The sequence below is a fragment of the Falco punctatus genome (genome assembly GCF_963210335.1).
Source record: "Falco punctatus genome assembly, contig: scaffold_223, whole genome shotgun sequence".
NCBI classification, from domain to species: domain Eukaryota; kingdom Metazoa; phylum Chordata; class Aves; order Falconiformes; family Falconidae; genus Falco; species Falco punctatus.
This window is the reverse complement of record NW_027660198.1, coordinates 12,000-30,141: the sequence shown is the minus strand read 5'-3', so window position 1 is coordinate 30,141 and position 18,142 is coordinate 12,000. Positions and strand designations below refer to the sequence as shown.

General features: G+C 51.3%; 2 protein-coding genes across 2 annotated transcripts; both read left to right on the top strand.

The window, feature by feature from the left end:
- The first annotated feature begins 371 nt into the window (after positions 1 to 371).
- LOC308057658 (hydrocephalus-inducing protein homolog) lies at positions 372 to 3,030 on the top strand. Its single transcript, XM_080411718.1, has 4 exons — positions 372 to 700; positions 805 to 977; positions 1,491 to 1,689; positions 2,551 to 3,030. Exons 1-4 carry the CDS (start codon positions 494 to 496, stop codon positions 2,866 to 2,868), a joined length of 897 nt encoding a protein of 298 aa, XP_080267844.1. The 5' UTR covers positions 372 to 493; the 3' UTR covers positions 2,869 to 3,030.
- An 899-nt stretch (positions 3,031 to 3,929) lies between these two features.
- On the top strand, positions 3,930 to 14,408 carry LOC308057660 (hydrocephalus-inducing protein homolog; the record flags this gene model as incomplete). Its single annotated transcript, XM_080411719.1, has 13 exons — positions 3,930 to 3,950; positions 4,144 to 4,293; positions 4,573 to 4,811; positions 5,133 to 5,247; positions 5,891 to 6,095; positions 6,453 to 6,688; positions 7,301 to 7,452; positions 8,413 to 8,605; positions 9,147 to 9,255; positions 9,841 to 10,104; positions 10,686 to 10,831; positions 11,173 to 11,394; positions 12,579 to 14,408. The coding sequence occupies 13 exons, from the start codon at positions 3,930 to 3,932 to the stop codon at positions 12,741 to 12,743; spliced, it is 2,217 nt and encodes a 738-aa protein (XP_080267845.1). The 3' UTR covers positions 12,744 to 14,408.
- Positions 14,409 to 18,142: the final 3,734 nt, after the last annotated feature.

Sequence of the window (18,142 nt, the reverse complement as noted above, 5' to 3'; positions counted from 1 at the left end):
CAAATCTGCTCCATACCCGAGGGAAGGGACGTTTTTTTTTAAATTCAGCATTCCTCTTGGGAATGAATCCTCTCTATTTCCTTCCCTCAGACCTTGAGCTAACCTGTGAAATACAAGGCAATCTCGTGACTGTTTTGGAAGACAAAAGCTAAACTATTTTTAAAAGCTCTTTCCAAGAGCATTTCTTTCTACCCTGCAGGGAAGGAAACCCAACAAAGAAAGGGGGAGAACCCACGTGCCTGCAGTACCTCTGTTTTTCCAGGCATCTTTGAATTTCTAATTTGTAAAATGCTCTTTAAGTGGCCTGTGCATCATCACGTGTCTGGGCTGCAGGCACCAAGTACAGGGGTGGACATCAAAGTAACGCAAGGATGGAGACACATAGCACCCAGTGTGCCCCTGAAAATGATCCTTTTTCTTGGCCTGCTTGTTGGAACATGGTCTTGCAGTGCAGCCTCCCGCTGCCAGGACATGGCGCTTTCCTTGGTGTGGGATGAAGGCGACGGTCTCCTCTGCAGCCTTCTCCCCTTTTGCGGACAGGTACAAGGCACTGGACTATCCCAGCAACTGTGAGACGATAACCATCCTCAACGTCACCCCCTTGGAAGTAGAGGCGCATTTCTCCTTTGAGCGCGATCTCAAGGCGGACACGTTCCTTGTAGAACCTCCCAGCATGAGGCTGAAACCGAACGAGAAGCAGGTAGGGGACAGCAGGTAGGGCAGGCACTGGTGTAAGTGCCCAGGAGCCATTCCTCCTGCTCACTGAGTGCTCTTCTGTATTTCTTGTTTCGGGGACGGGGCTAGAAGCTGAGCATTTGGGCGTACCCCACTTCAGCTGGTCTGGTGGAAGACAAGCTCGTCTGCCGCATTAAGGAGAACCCAGAGCCGGTGGTCTTCCCCCTGTGCTGCCAGGGGGTGAAGGTGGAGCTGAGGGTCAGCCCCAAGCACGTGCATTTCAACAGGCTGCTTCTGCACAGGTCAGTCATCCCGCGGCCCCTCTGCTGGGGACGGGTGCTGTCGGTGAGCTCCCCTTCAGCCTCTCTGGCTGGCTGCACGGCCCTTCAGGCTGGATGTTGGGCTGGCGTCCCTCTTTCTGCCAGCAGTTCCCGGTCTCTTGCTCACCGTTCCTTGCTGGCTTGGTTCTCTCAGGACAGCCGCAAGCTCTGTAGCCCCCCAGCAACGTGGTGCAATGGGCATCTTGATTCATTTGTATCTCGTCTGCTGGTTCGGAGAGCAGTGCAGTTGCTCCTCCTTATGTCCCTTCTGTTGGATACACCGTTAGCACCCAGCCCTTCCCCAGGACCTCACCTCTGAGACTTGTGACACAGAGAAGACATTTAACTAATGTTATGGATACTATAAATACTGGATGTGTATAGATAAAGATATATATATAAACTAATGCATAGGGCTGCTCCAAGATGCATTCAGTTGCAAGGCCTATCCTGACCATCGAGCAGCTGGTGCAGGGTGTCTTTCTGCCTCTGCAGGGAGGACAGCAAGACCCTGGTCCTGCGAAACAGCACCCTGCTGCCTGTGGCCTGGCGGCTCTGTGGGCTGGAAAACCTGGGCGAGGACTTCTCCGTGTCACAACGTGAGGGCATCGTTGGTCCGCGCACGGAGTTTGACGTGCATCTGTATTTCAAGCCCACAAAGGCTCTCAACATTGAGAAGAAGATCCGACTGGAGGTGAGGGGGACTGTGCCCTCCCTGGCAGGGCAACGAGATCTTTGGGGTGGAGGCTGTGCTTGAAGGGTTCCCTGCAAAGAGGGGGACAAAGGATGAGCCTTCCCGAGGTTCCTTTCTACCCGCATCGCCGGGGGGGCAGGCCCTTAGCGGCAAGGAACTTGCTCTTATAGCTGAGCTTCAGGGGGCATGTGTGCTGCCGGGCCAGGAAGAGCTGCACCTGAGGGACACAAGGCTGCTGTGACCCCAACTTCTGCTGCCTCAGCCTGGGTTCACCAGAGCACATGGTGCATCCCTGAGCATCTGCGTCAGCCCAGACAACCAGGCGCTGTGTCCTGAGCCCGCGTTACAGCCACCTTGCCGCTGTGCGTGGTTGAATGCTGTTGTTTGGTTGTCCAGACCTCGGCGTGCTCCCTGCGCCCATGCTGGAGCCTGTCCGGGGCTCTTAACGGAGAGCAACAAGCTGTCACCCTGGGCTTTTGTTCCCCGTGGTTTGGGGGCTGCACTTCAGTGAGGATGCTGGGTGATTGAAGGGGAGAGGGTTGACGGTCAATGCCACCTGCTCTGGGACACCTCACAATTCTTGAGATTGTTTTTCCATCGCTGTGTCTCCCCGGGTGCTTCCGTGGCAGCACTCCCTGCTGAAGGAGTGCCGAGCTGGGCTGGTAGGGCTTCTTACTGCAGCAGCATCTCGCTGGGTCAGCCCGTGAGATGAGCAGGTTGGGAGAGTTTGGGAATCCACAAGTGCTTGTCAAGCAGGGGAGGCCATGGTGGAAGCAGCCAGCAGAGACAAGGACTCGTATGTTGTCTACCAAAAGAATTTAAGAGAACGGTCTAAGCACTGTTCGTTTCTCGCTGCCTCAGGTTTCAGATGCAGAAAACATCCTGGGGATTGTCCAGACCGAAAATATCCTCGTTTCTGCAGAGGGCTATGATGTTGCTCCAATCATCAACATTCCTAAAGGTCAGTGGACGCCCCAAAACAAAGCAGTCTGGGTGCGTTGCCTTGCCTTGGCAGGTGAGCAACCAAAGCGCTTGGGATGGGGTAGCATGCAAGCGTGGCCCGGTCACATAAAGCGCGTATCCTGCAAGTTGAGTGGAGTGAAGGGCTGTCAGGGCACAGCCAGCCTCGAGTCTCTCGCCCCTGAGCTTTGCAGTGTGCAGGTTGGTCTGGGGGCTTAGAAACCACAGCGATGTGAGCGAGCAATTGGCAGCTCCTGAGGGCTCAGCAGGGCACATAAAGTTGTTGGATCAGTGCTTGGAAGCAAGAAGACAGAAACCCAGCTCCTCACCTGCTAAACCCTGCAGATATTCTCCGAGTAAGAAGAGCAAGGGCAGCAAAGTAGCTAAAGCAAATTTCCAAGAACAGAAACTTCCTGAGAAGGGTTTTGGGCTGCCTGAGAACTCCAAGTGTCATAGAACAGTTTGGGTTGGAAAGGACCTCAAAGATTGTCTTGTCCCAACCCCCCTGCCATGGGCAGGAACACCTTCCACTAGCCCAGGTTGCCCCAACCCCCGTCCAACCTGGCCTTGAGTGGGGCAGCCACAGCTGCTCCGGGCAGCCTCTGCCAGTGCCTCGCCACCCTCACAGTGAAGAATTTCTTCCCAACAGCTCATGTAAATCTCCCCTCCTCCAGTTCAAAGCCATTGCCCCCTGTCCTGTCACTACAGCCCCCCAAGAAACACCTGTCCCCACCTTTCTTATAAGCCCCATTTCAGTATTGAGAGGCCAATTGAAATTGGCCTGGAAGTGTTGAAATATCTGTCTTGTCACTTGGTGTGGTCTGTAGCAGCTCACAAATACTCCCCGTTTCTTGCCTGGCTCTGCGGGTTTTCTGCAGGTGCAGGTGGCACCGTGGATTTTGGAGTCCTGAAAGTCCTGGGTGATGCGAAGCAAGTGCTGACTCTGAGGAACAAGGGGAAGTACGAGATTGCGTACAGGTGGGTCCAGCTGCCTGGTCTGTGAACGCGTGGTGCCACCATCTGCCCAGGCCTGCCTTCTCCTCCTGCCCATGGCTAGAACCGCTTCCCGTGCTGGCTGCCTCGTGGTCTGGTTAAATAAAAAGCCCGGGCTCCCTAATCTCAAAGACTTTAAGGGAGAATGCAGCCCCACACCAGAAGTCCTTCACAGCTGAGCAGGAACCAGAAGGAGAGGCCCTGAAATTGAAGCCACTCACTGCTGAGATCCATTGCCTTCCTCTGAGGGGCAGCTCCTTTCTCTTTATGACTCTTTAAAGGAGGGGATGAGAAAATTGGCTGTCGAAGTTAGTTTGCAACACTCATGATGGTCTGCACTCTCTCAAGATCTGAGATTCCCCAAGCAGAGCTGGACTCTTTCCCTTTTAATTTTTTTATGGTCTTATGTCAAGTCCTGGCTGTGCTGGTGGCACTTGTACTTTTAACTGCAGAGGTCTTTGTTCCTTCCCTTTCTCCCCAGTTTCCAGCTGAAAGCTGCAGGCACCACCATACCAGACCTGGCAAGCCACTTTCACTATCCAGCCGCAGAAGGGCCTGCTGGCTGCCTCCGGGCGCCCTGTGCAGGTCCAGGTGTTCTTCCACCCCAAGACGGAAGTGAATATCGAGGACAAACCCATCCTGCACTACCAGGTGAGCTGCCCCAGCCAGGCAGCGGTGGCACAGCACGTCTTGGGAGCGTGAGCAGGACAGGTGCCTTCTGGAAGGAGGGCTTTAGCTGGGTAATTCTCGTAGGTGACAGCAATGTCTCAGAAAACATTTGTGATGCTTCCTAAGCGGAGCTGAAAGTCTGGCTCCGGAGGAGGCGTTGAAACAGGGAGGATGAGCTGATGGGGACCTGGGATGGGATCAGGGAAGAGAGTCAGAGGCTGGCCTCTTTGCTGGTTTTACCAAGCCCTCCTCTGGCTGCAGGTGATGGAGCCCAGCATCTGCGGAGGAGGCGAGACCGTCGCCGTCATCCCAGTGAGGGTGTCGGCGAAAGCTGTGTTCAGCAAGTACAGCATTCACCCCGCCTCGCTCATCAACTTCGGTGCCATGGTGAAGGGCAGCAGGAAAACCTGCACCTTCATGCTGGAGAACAAAGGCAGCCTTGACTTTAAATTCCTCATCTACCGAGCAGACCAGGACGCATCCCGATTGCAAGAGAAAAGGTGAGAGAAGACCTGCATCACCTGTCCTGCCTGAGGAGGCACGAAGCGTGGCTGGTGTGTGACAGGCAGCCCAGACACCTGGGTTATTGTCCAGTTCACGTCACCTGCTTGTGAACAGGGAGTGGAAAAGTGCCTCAGTGTCCCCGTGTGTCGGGCAAAGCTGGTGATACAGCTGAGCTGTCTGTAAGCTGCAGGAGGTGCCGCCGGGGCTGTGAGGGGCAGGGAGGCTTTCCTCTGTGGGGAGGGGAAGGTCAGCTTTGGCTTCAGAGGAAGGCAGGGTGGGGGCTCAGCATGATGGATGTTTCTGCTTTCTCCTCTTAGTGGATGTCAAATGAAATCTGCCCACTCTGGCAAGAGTGAGAACTTACACCAAAGGACTTCCTCAGCCAAGAAAAGCAAGCGCTCGCTGCAGAAGGTTGCCAGCCCCTCCATGCAGGTGGGTGGCTCCCGCTCCCCAAGACACACTGCTGCGGGTGCTGGGGGAGGACGCTGATGGGGGCTCATCACCGTGGGGTGGGACATGGTCTGCACGATGGAGGTCCGTCATCTCCCAGCCACAAGCAGAGGCAGGAGCTGCTCAGTTGCACTGACAGTCCCGTGCTCTGGCTCAGACTTGGAGTTGTGGGGTCAAGAGAGAGGAGCAGGTCCCGTGTTTTGGTGGCTGCTAGCCAAAATAGGACTGTGAATACCACAGATGTGGGCACGTTCCTGTTTGAAGTCCCACTCCATAGATACCAGATGACCTTGTGTTTTCGTCTTCCCAGTCCCCTCCCTTCCCTCCCGTCACTTCTCACAGTTATTTCTGCTCTCCTGTTTTACCCCTGAGGCTGGAGGATCCCAGCTAGCACCTTCACCTTTTACACCCAAACTCCGTCCTCTGTGCCAGCCAGGATAGGCCTGCAGCTCCTCCTGGCTTGTCCCTCTCGTCCTGGGGCTGCCTCTGGGCCGTGGAGTCATCCCTCCCTGCCCTGGGACTGGGGGCTCGGCCTGGCTGGAGGTTGAGGGGTGGCGTACTCCTTGCTGGGGATGCTCAAGGCTGGGCTGCTGGACGTCAGCCTCTCCTGGGACTCTTTCTGCAGGCTCGCATCACTCTAGGCATGTTCACGGTGTACCCTGGCTTTGGTTCCATCCCTCCTGGGGGCCAGCAGATGATCACGGTGGATTGCTCTGCGGAATCACTGGGGACGTGCGAGGAGCACCTGCGCATCGATATCAGCGACAGAGACCCCCAGGACAATCCCCTCGGCATCCCCTATACCCTGCTGGCTGAGTCCTGCCTCCCAGGTACGCCCCGTCCACAGGTTCCCACAGCCAGACCTGCTGCTGGTCAGCACCTGAACTTATTGCTTGGTTAGAGAGGCGCCCTGACCTTGAAGCTAAACCCTAAAATCCTCAGAGGTTCCAGTTCTTTTCAAGTCAGCCAGCGGGGAGAGGCTGGGAGGGATGCATGGAAGGATAAAAGGAAAGCAATACTCCTTGACTGGGACTGAGCTCCATCCTCGCAGCCGACTCCCCGCCCAAGGCTGGGTTTTGCAGTGACCTGGGCAGAAAGGGTTTATCAAGCCTTCCGAGAGGCCAGCAGGGTCCCGAAAAATTCATCAGGAATTCAGCATTCAGCCCTCCCTCTGCTCTGCTCCGCAGCATTTGTGGTTGATGACATTGAGTCCATCTTTGAGGAGCATCGAATCTGCAGCAACGTCAACCTCTGCCAGACCCCGCAGACGATGCGAGACAAGGGTGTGTATGTCAGAGATGAGAACAAGTTTATCTTCACCGACGTTCGGGTTGGGCACCGGGCCACAGCTCGCTTCGAGATCCACAATGTCAACAAAGTCCCCTGCAATGTGGTCCTTTCCATCAAACCCATCGCCGGTGAGGTAAGAACAAGAGGCCAAGGTGACCGTTGCTCTTTACAGGCTGCGCTGCCTTGTTCTCCAGACTCGTTGCTTCCTCTTGCCCGCCCTAGTCCAGCTCCGTGCAGGTCAGGCTACAGGGGGGAGCAGCAGTGCCAGGGTGGCAGTTCTGAATTTGGCACGTCTCGAGCAAGGCTTTGGCTCACCGCTCTGGCTGGGTCTTTGGTGGGAGACCCAAACCCTTCTGCACATCTCTTGGAAGCCCGCTCAGAGGGGGCCTTTACTGGCCTGACGTGCCTGGGCTCAAAGCAGACCATTCCCTCAGGCTCCCTGGCCTTTTCCTTCTCTTTAAAGGCCAGTTTGAGGTTAGTTGCGGGGTTTCCGTGCAGTGCCCCCCTCCCTTGTGTGCTGGGGTGGCTGCCCAGTGCTCAAAGCCAGCTTTTGCGCTCCTGGGCTCCCTGTGCAAGGTCAGCACCGCTTTGGAGTCACCCCTGCGATGGAAGGAGCCTGCCCAGGGCAAGCAGGAAGGGAGACACGCTGTCTGGGGCTGTTCCCGGTGACGCATATAAGAATAAGACTGCGTACGGAACACTGAAGGATGTTTCCTCCTAACACGGCTCTGTGGGTTCCCCCAAGTTTCACAGCCCCATCAGTGACATTTTCAAGGTGGATCCCGTTCAGATGTGCGTGCCCAGCTGCTCCCACGCCTTTGCTACGGTGACCTTCACTCCACAGATGATGCAGAGCTACCAGTGCACTTTTGAGGCTTCCCTCGATGTCCTGGCGAGGTAACTCCCCCTGTGAAATCTGGGCGGGGGGACCTGCCTGATGGCTGCCCCTCCTCTGGGAGGACCCCGACCTCTTGTTAACCCTGATGCTCTCGGTAGCCTTAGGCAGAGTGCTTAGCATTAGAGAATAGAGGAGGCGGTAACTACTAGACAGAGTAGAAAGAGAAGGGGTTATAGCTTAGCCTCTGCGAGTGACTGTGAAGGCAGTGCAGCATTTGGTGGCCAGCTGGGAGTTAGTGAATCAGCAAGAAATGGAGATGTGCAACAGTTGAGCTGGGGCTTTCCAAGGACAAAGGTTTAGATGAAGCCGTTTCTGTGCCAGCCAGCCAGCGTGCATTATTTCCTCCTTGTTTCTGTTAAAATGAGATGATTGTATGTGATTACCTGGGGTATGTTAAGCTATTCTCTGTCAAAGGAGCGACTGGAGCCCTTCTAAAAGAGGAGCCCAGTTCCCCTGTCCTGGGACGTGTGTACCAGGGCTCTGACCGGCTCTTCCCCAGCCGTTTAGTGGCTGAGTCAGGACAAGTCAGCTTTCTGCTCTAGTACGCAATTCCTTTTTTAGCGTCCTTGGAAATAATCATTACTGATGGTGCCATTTATTTTTCCCTTCTTGCTTTTATACTATTTCCATGCTGCGCTCGTGCTTTTTGCATGTGTCTCATATCATCGCAGCCAGTGAATTTGCCATGTCTCACCTCTCGCCTCATTATTTACCTGCTGTGCTGCATGATTCAATTCAGTGACATGTTCTTTTACTGCTACTCTGGAAGGCTCTGGCTCTTCAGAGCTCTTGTGAATGGCCCTGATTGGATTGGGAGGAGGGGGGCGGAGGAGACCTGTGTCGTGGGGTACAGGAGCACCAGCCAGGGAAAATGCAGTGGGTGGCCCCTCTTTGTTGCTTGCCAGGTGGGAAATTGGTTAGTGCCGGCCGTCACGATCTCTCCTCTGCCTTTCCTGCAGCCCTGCAGCAATTAAAGCGCAAAGCCTGACCTTCGGTGTCAGTGGAGATGGGACTCTGCCTCGGGTGACAGTCCTGCGCCCAGTACTTCACAGTAAGAGAGGGAACCCTCTGCTGGTCTTTAAGAAGCTGTTGCTGGGTGATTCACAAAAGCTCCCTCTGGTCCTTCATAATGGTGGCACCCTACCTGTCCAGGTGAGGACCTGCTCAGGGAACACTCTGGTCTGGGAACAAGTGCTTGTCTCGTGGAGAAAAGGTCCCAGGAAGCATGGCAGACCTGGAAACAGCTCTCAGAAATTCTTTTTAAGCAAATGACTGACTTGTAATTTCCAGGAAGAGAGTTCCTCTTGGAAATGCGATTTTTCTGACTAGCCTATCCTTTTCAGTTAAATACAGCGCAAGAAAGTTGATGGGGTGTTTTCCCCCCATCTCTCTTCTCACGCTTTGATTCTCGGGTGGGCACGTGTGATGTCCTAGTTGCATTAGATTGTATTTGATCCCATTTTACTACACTTTAATGAAAAATTCTGTTCATTACTTTTGTATCCCAGCGCCTCTGAACGCTTCTTTTTTCTGTCTAGTTTTACTTGAACTTTGTAAGTTTAGCTAAGAGCTGTGTTTGAAGCGGGGAAGCATGCTGGATGCCCCGTGCTGGACCAGCACCAGTACGGTGCCAACCCACGTGTCACCCTGTACCCACAGCAGTGTGGTTGTGCTCTGTGTTCCTTTTTCTCAGTTGACGATAGACCTGTTGGATGAAGCGGGAGTTTTCTTCTTGAAAGCCAGGCCCACCACACAATGCGTCTACCAAGCTGGGGGCGTGAAGGAGGACTCTCCTGCAGGAGGTAAATCCAGTAAGCGTGAAGCGCGGTCATCCACACAGGGGAGAAATGTGTGCCCTGCTCTTGGCTTGGCCAAGCAGCCGCCAAATGTTAGATGTTGTTTCTTCGCTGGGGCTCTCCGTACCCCCAGCTTTTCATGTGGACTCTGCGCACGGCTTCCTCCTAGAAAGTGGTTGGAAGTTTTTTCTGTTCCTCTGGACATGGTGGGTTGAGTTGCGGGGGGCTGTCACCACTTCAGCGGACCATCTGAGGTCTTTGCTGCATGTGGGAGTAGCAGCCTGAATGGAGGCAGCCCCTGAGCCCACAGCCAGCCAACAGAAGCCAAACCCATTCTTTGGCTCAGCTTTACGTGTGGCAGGAGCTGACTGACTGCAGTTTGAGTGAGCGCTGGGTGTTAACCTGTGTTTAAGGCACTTCAGCAGTGATACGCGTGGTGCTGTCGTAGCCTTGTGAACATAGGAGGAGGGTCTGGCACCATTGGTGGGAGAACCTGTGCTTAGAGGTAGCTGGGTTTCAACCCCTTACGCCCCACAGAAATATTTCAGCGGTACAGCTGTATCACTTGTCGCTGATTTCATTGCTGTGCAGAGAGGAAGCCTCACACCGCTCTCCTGGTCCTGCTCCGTGGGGAATTAGCAGAGTTTGACGTGCTTTTCAAACCCACCCTGGCCCAACGTGTGGAAGGCAGGATCCACTTGTCGGTGGTGAACAACCCGTATGAGGAGACCGACATTCAGCTGGTGGGCGAAGGCTACGAGGATGACTTCACGCTAGATAACATCCACGGACTGGTGGCAGACAGTGAGGAGGAGGAGAATGCTGAGGGCAATCTAGAGGAAGACGTAATTGAGGGTAAGAGAGGAAAGGCTGCCCAGGTGGATCAAGGAACAGGAAAACAGACGTTTCTGCTCACCCTGTGCCACGCACCTGCGGTCCAGCTTTAGCAGCCAGATCCTGCTGCCTTTTGTAGCCTGCAGAGGCTTAAGAGGCAGCTTGAGAGCAGAAGAGAAGATCGTCTGTCAAGGGAGAAGCTTGCAGGCTAGCAGGGAAGGGTCAGAGATACCCGCGTTCAGCTGAGTATCTCCAAAAGGAGGGCTGCCAGCCCATGGTATGCTATGGAGATGAAGCCCGTGTCTAATGATTTGTGCCCTCGATATACACAGCCTGTGCTGTCACCCCCTGGCCTGGCGGTCTGGGAGCGTGCTGGCTCTGTGCAGAGGGGCAGTGCATGCTGTGCTGCGTGGCTCTGCACAGCCACAGCCACGGGTTTAGGGATGTGGCAGGGCGCTTCCATGGAAGCGGTAGGATGGGGAACTGCGTCTCCCCAGGGAGGAAGGCTTGGAGCAAGGAAGAGTTGGCCACGCCTGTCTCTGTGGAAGTGAGGGGGGCGGATGGACCTCAGGCACACTGAGACCTCCTGCTCTCATTCCTAGCAGCTGCCAGAGTGAATCACATCCCGTTCGGGGACTGTCACATCGGGAAACCCTACAGCGTGACCTTCACCATCACCAACCGCAGCAGGACGGAGGCGATGCGGTTTGAGTGGCTGGCAGACACCCCATTTCACTTCTCCCCCAAGGTGAGTTTGGATGGCTCTGCCTTTTCCCATTGCTCCAGCCCTGCCCGGCGGGTTCCCAGGAGCTGGCAGGGAGTCACCACGTACCGGTGAGAGCCTGTTTCAGTGCCACAAAGGAGCTGCAATCCCTGGCTTAGCTGGCGCGGGGCTGTCAACCCCACAGAAAAGGCTCAGTGTTACGGGAGGTGGCATCTTTTGTATTTTCCTCTGTCAAACCCCAGATGAATACACGGTAAGAGGCAGATTCCTGGCACAGCTGCTCACCACATCGATCGATCTCTTTGCTGTCAGTCCTGCCCTTGCTAGTGATTCCAGTTAGGTCTTGGCTCTCTGGTTCTCCCTAGGTGGGACACCTCCATGCTGGCTGTGCTAAGGCCATCACAGTGACCTTGAAATCGGATGTCGCGGTCACCTTCAAAATGCACCCTGTGAAGTGCAAGGTGGCTAGGATCACCTTCCCGCTGCCGCCGGAGCAGATTAAAGACTGGGATGACTGCCTGCGCACCATCAAGTGGGTGGATACCACCATGAGGGGCCCAGGAGCCACGTGGCCTGTGAAGAAGAAGGTAAGAAACGCAAACAGGAAAAGCTAACGGAGCTGCTACAAAAAAACCCTGGCAGGCCACCATCTCTGCTGGCTGAGCAGCTCCTGCGTCCTCCTGACGTTTAATCCACCCGTGAGGTTCACCCGCAGTGCGCTTTGGGGGAGAGGCAGATGCAGTGACCTGTGACACCAACACAAAATGGGGAGGTCTTTTGACAAGACACGTTTAGCCACATGCAAACTACCGGTCTCTGCCAAAAGCTGAAGTGTTGCAACCTGTGTTGAACGGGAGGGCACATTTTACGATTTTATCACGTTTTGTGGTGTTAAAATTTCTTCGTCGACTTCAGTGCCTTTTCACCAACAAGGAGTTTAAGGCGCTGCACTCTGACTCTTGTTTTGGAGTGGAGAGCCACACTAGTGCTCTTGTGTGTGCGCTGGCCAGCCCACCGGCACATGGCGGGTGAGCTGTCAGCTCTGCCTACACCGATAGCAGAGATTTTGGTGGTGGTGCCCATGTTGTGTGGGATATCTCATTGTGGAGCAGCCCAGGTGCTGCGTGGCAGTCGTGCAGCAGTCTGGAGAAGCATCGCTCCAGAAAGTGCCACACACACGTACCTGGCACGTGTTCCTCCCTAGTTTCTGAGCCTTTTTAAGACCTGTAAACCACACTTCTTCCCCATCAGCAGCAGCAGTCGGAGGCTTTCCTAGTGAGTTCGTCCCCATTCCAAAATGCCCGTCCCCAGCCCTCACCAGCGTGGCTGTTGCCCCACACATGGTGTCTGGAAAGCACCTCCCGCTAAGACAAGAGGGAAAAGGTGCTTTCTGGTTTTGTTCAGTCTTGGGGTTCTCCATCCACAGAACTCCCACAGGGGAACTTAATCCTAATTTAGAGGCCTGCTGGATCTGTAGCGGGCCATGAAAAAGGTCTGACACTCTACAGGGTTGAAACACAGGGACAGGTACCTATGACCCAGTCATTGTCCCCATGGGTGTATTCTCAGTCATGGTGGTGATTATGGTGTTCAGTCGGTAGAAACAAACACTGTAATGGAAGGGTTAAATTTTGTCACCTTCCCGGGGAAATAAATGGGAATGGTCCTTTCTAGCCCCTGTACGTGGCTGATCTTGGAGGCCAAAAGCCTCCTCTTGCTCAGCCGGGCTTTCTAGGCTCTGCTCAGTGATTCTTCCCTTTCCTGTTTGGAGGTGATCGAGACAGACCCAGAACCAGCTCACACTGTCCTGGAGGAGAGCAGCCGTGAGGTGGAGCTTTGCCTCAGTGCTGTTGTCGACTACGCTGAGCTCAAGCTGGATACGGACACGATTCAGTGCAAGGAGACCTTGCCCTTCCAGACGAGGACATTCACGTGAGAGCCAGAGGCCAGGCAGGGACCCGTGCGTGGGAGCTGCCTTTGCCCAGGGCTGACCTGGTGCCTGCTTCGCCGGAGCTGTGCCGTGCTCTCTGGTGGCCTCTGCTTCTCCTTCTACTCGTGGTCTGGTGAAAATAAAGGCAATAAAGTGCCAATAAAGGCAAAAAATAAAACACTGACATGTTTATTGTTTGGCCACTTAATAAACCTCTTCTAATTTCTAACTGGGTGATTAGGCCTGGCGGGGGGTGGGGGCAGGGGTGTGTGTGCTGCTGCCTGCTGGTTCTGAGGTTTCAGCTTCCACACATCCTGGGTGCCTGGAGATGCCTCACATGTGGACTCGAGTCCCTTCTAGGGCTTTGTGTTCAGTCTCACCTGCTGTTCTTCTCTTTAAACAAATCATGTATTGTTTCATCCTGTCCAAGTCCTGGCAGGGTGCTGGGGCCTGCGTATCTGCACGTAAAGCCAAGCAGGAGATGGTGGCCACCGTCCTGCCAAGGCGTGCCAGGAAAGGTTCAATTCTGCCATGCCTTTCTGCTGACAGCAACCATGGATTTGCTTCCATTGCGTGTTGCCTGTCCTCATCTGCTCGAGGACAGGTTTGCAGTCAAAATAATGTCAAACTGAGATGTAAAGACCAGAATAAGACCCTTGGATTAAGTCTCCTGGGCACCATGCCTGCCCTTTCCTCTTTAACCTCCAAACTTTGAAACACTTTGTCTCTGGGTAGCCCAGGGCAGTGGTCTAGATGTGGCAGAGTTACCTGGGGACAAAGATACTCCTGAGCATCAAGGAAGGGGTACCAGAAGCTCACCATACAGTGTTACTTTTCTACTTGCTTTGTATTTATTGGTCATTGTCTTTTCACTCCTCCTTCTTGCTTTTCAGTTCCATGCTGTCCAACACGGGGAATGTGGCCCTGGAATACAACCGGATGGCGGCTGTGGAGGACGAAAGGGCATTGAGCCACACTGGGGAGCTGCTTCCACCCAGTCTGGATGGTAAGGTGCTGCAGCGAATGAAGAGACGGGACACAGCTTGATGCAAGCAAGTTGTCCATTTATTAGTGATTTTCTTACAATTACATATGTTTCTACCTTCTACATATTACACACTGATTGGTCAAATCTTAAGCGTAAAAAACACTGATTGGTTGATATTTAAGGCACACCGTTAGAACAATAGGAACTTATTAGTTTATCTTGACATAGCAATAATTTCTATTCCAAAGTTAGGGAGTTTCTTTCTACGCGGCTTTCTTGATTACATATTGGCGCCATCCGTTCCCTTATCTGGCTACTTGTTTCTCTGTCCGCCTGGCTGCCTCCTCAGCTGTAGCGGCTCAGGGGTCTGCAGTTGGCTTGTTCCTTGGTTCCCAGGGCTTGTGCCCTACAAGTTCTAACAAGTCTCTATTCATCAGGCTATCAGTACTTGGACTCTTGTCCTTGAGGCCTTGTCCTACATCTCCCCCTTCCTGTTGCACAAAAAGAACCCCTGAAATCAAATGAGTTATTAATTTTTGTAAGCATTGTAAAAGACAAGGTATAAGTAATAAAACAAACAAAAAAGCAACTAAAGCATATATAATCATCTTCACTAAACTTCTTAACCATCCTGAAATGCCCCAACCACTGAACAGTTTATCTAACCAATCCCAAGTATCACTTTGTTGAAGGCGAGAAACTCCATCCCTCAATCTTTGGATGCTAGCATGAATTGATTCCGAATGATCTGAAAGGTTCATGCAACACATCCCTTCAAACTCTTCACAACCATGACCTTGTGCCAGAAGCAAAAAATCTATTGCAGCTCTATTTTGTAATGTCGCGTGGCGAACACTATCAACATCTAATAAAAGACCAGACAGGGCACTGCTTGTGGCATTAGTTTGTTTGGCAAGCCAACAGCCAAGCTTATCTAATGTTGCCAGAGCCTTTCCTGCAGCAGCTCCAGGCAACAGAAGAGATGCAATAAAGCGTTGGCCAAAGGACCAAAATTGCATGTTATCATCACAGTCGGAGGCAAATGCATGAACGCCACGCTTTGTCCTTCGAGAGTAGCAATGTTGTAAAATCATAGATGTGTTAGGAGTCAGGACGGAAAGTCGCCCTAAGCTACACGGACCTCCTTTTATATGAGAAGGAATGACAGGCCATGCTCTATCACCACAAATAAAAAATACTCCAGCAGGTAGTGAGAGCGGAGCATTGCTAGATTTAGACAAGTCGTTAGCAGTGTAATTACACCAGATACTTGCATTTCTAAAAACAGGATGAGTAGGGGAAACGTCCCATGCCCTAGATTGATTCTTTCCCATGTAGTTAAATTTTATGCAAAAATCCATTTTTACAGAACCAAGGAGTTCAATTTCTTGTGGTTCCAAAGTGGCCAGTGGGAGATGGGGTATCCATACATCCCAATTGTCTGTCACATTTTTTGATACGTTTTTGGGTGGAAAAAGACTTTGAAGGTCCCTAGGTATAGGCCATTCATCTAATGGTAAGCCCACAAGACATGTGGGAAAAGGCTGATCCGGAGTGGCCATAGCAAGACACAGAGTATCCTGTCCAGTCAAGTTCGCCAACGTGACCCAAACATTTACCTTTGGTAGAAAAGGGGGATAAGAGCCACCTTCAATAGGCCAAGGTCCAGGTATGAACATCATTATCCATATTACTGACAACACTTGTTTCTCTTTTTCTTTTTCCATCGTCGTTTTACAACCAGCCATTCTTCTGGTCGTACTGTCCATGACCGAGGCACTGCAATTGATTGTCCACACTCTAATCCTACAGTAATGTTCTTGTTAATATTATAAATTCTGCTTGCTAATACAATATATTGAAACAACAACTGTGCAATAGCCCGTACTTCTAGGCTTTCAATCAATGATAAAAAATTTGCAAAAACTAAGTTTGGCAAAATCTCAGAACCTAACCCTGTAACTCCCTCTAATTCCAAAAGAGGTTTTCCCATAAAACGTTCAGCCCACTGTATACGATTAAACCTTAATATTTGATTATTACACTCAGAACACATCCAATGACCCCATCTGTCCCTTAGTCTTACAACTCACCAGCGATCGTGATCACAGAGTTCACGATGAACCTTGATCCACGGTCGACAAGATGGTCCATGTTCATAGCAACATAACTGTAGAAATCGAGACGCTGTCCAATCTGGTTCATGACAGTGTCGTTGAAAGTCGATGTAACGGAAGATAATATCTGCTAGTGGTGCCGTCAGTGCGTTGGGGATCTGGACTGGTCCAAACGTATTACCTTTGTTAAGTGGTTTAATCCAGGGCGATATTGTCCGTTCCAAGCGCTGTAAAAAGTGAAATCTAGATGCTACATCCTGAATTTGTTTACCTGACATTAATGCAAAACAGAAATCCTCACACAGTTTTTATTTCATTCTGTAGGGTCGGTGTCGGTATCAGTTGTCTGCGGTAAAGGTTCACGGAAAGGTCGTACATTCTTTGCTGGGATCCATCTGGGTCCTTTTTCTGTGGAGACACAAGCATAACCTTTTCCCCATGTAACAAGAGGATATGGTCCCATAATTTTACCTGTTTCTGGATCTCGAACCAATACTGGGGCTTTAACCCGTGCCTTGAAGAAGGTATTTGCAGTAAAATGTCGAACTGTCGGGGGGTTGTTATCTATTAAAGAACAATTTAAAAAATTAAAAACATACAATGCTTTCTGTAACCGTTCCTCTGGAATAGCCATTCCCATTCCCCCTTTTTGTTGTTGTAATAGATGTTTTAGCGACTGATGAGACCGTTCAATGAGAGATTGACCAGTGGGGGAATGAGGAATGCCAGTAATATGAGTTATACCCCATAGGGCAAAAAAGGTTTTTATAGTTGTTGAAACATAAGCTGGACCATTATCTGTCTTTATCTTTAAGGGAATACCCAAAGTAGCAAAAGCACGCATTAAATGTCTACGAACATCTCGTGCCTTTTCTCCTGTGTGACAAGAGGCAAACCAGGCACCTGAAAATGTATCAATGGAAGAGTGGATATATTTAAGGTTACCAAATTCAGAATAATGTGTGACATCTGTTTGCCATAATTGTAGGCTTTGTAATCCTCTAGGGTTAACTCCTGCAGCAATTGATGGGAAAGAATGTTTTTGACAATCAGGACAGACAGCAATAATATTTGGCGCTTGTTGAGAAGGAAGGTCAAGCTGTCGTTTAAGAGCTCCAGCATTTTGATGGAAAAAAGAGTGACTTAGTTTAGCTTGTGCAATGTGGTCTGGCAATACTTGAACTGGTAACGTCAATAGATCAGCTCGTCGATTGCCTTCTGCAAGAAAACCAGGTAGTGAGGTGTGAGACCTAATATGCATAACAAAATAAGGTGCAGATCGAGAGTCCAAAAGGAAAATAAGTTCCTGTAACAGGGTAAAAAGTTGTGAATGTGAAACATTCCGCAGCACAGAAGCTTCGGCTTGTGTAACAACAACTGCAATATAAGCAGAATCAGTAACAAGGTTGAGTGGTACATTCCATTTTCGGAAAACACGAACAACTGCATTCAGTTCTACTATTTGAGGTGAACCGGAGACTGTCTCTATGTCCGAGTCCCATTGTCTCTGTTGATCATCCCACCATAGGAGAACAGATTTATGTGATTTGCCTGATCCATCTGTAAAGACAGTAAATGCCTGTAAGGGTTGTTTGCTTCTTTTGGGTTTTAACATCAGACGAAAGTCAATGTTAAACAGTTTGTGTGAAGGTGGATGAGAAGTTATTTGACCTGTATAGTCAGCAAGTGCCATAGCAAAGGTGTCTGATTGCTGATAAAGCCATTGTAAGTATACTGTTGTTATTGGTAGACAAATACAGACAAAATCCTTCCCTGATAAGGTTAACAGGCGTGATCTAGCTTGAACAATCAGAGAGGCAAACATTTCATGTTGTGTCAAAATAGTTTTTGTAGACTGGTTAGGTAAAAAGATCCATTCAGTAATCGACAGGGGGTCTGAGTTCTGAAGGTCCCATTGAAATATCAGGGCATGAGGCTGTCGAGCAGGGTTTAAAATAATCAAGTAAAAAGGTAGTTCAGGAGCCCATCGGTGGGCCTGTCGAGAAGCGATAGCTGAGGCAACCTTTTGTAAAGATGTATCTGCTTCAGAGTTAAGATTACGTGGAGAACAAAGATTAGTGTCCCCTTTTAGTAGGTCAAACAGAGGACCCAAGTCTGTATTAGAAATTCCCAATAGTGGTCAAACCCAATTTATTGTTCCCAGTAATTTTTGTGCATCATGCTGGTTTCTTACATTGGTATTGATCTGCAATGGTTGAGGAACAATAGTGTGTGCTCTTATTCGCCAGCCCAGATATTTCCAAGGGGGAAACTTCTGGACCTTTTCTGGTGCTATAGAG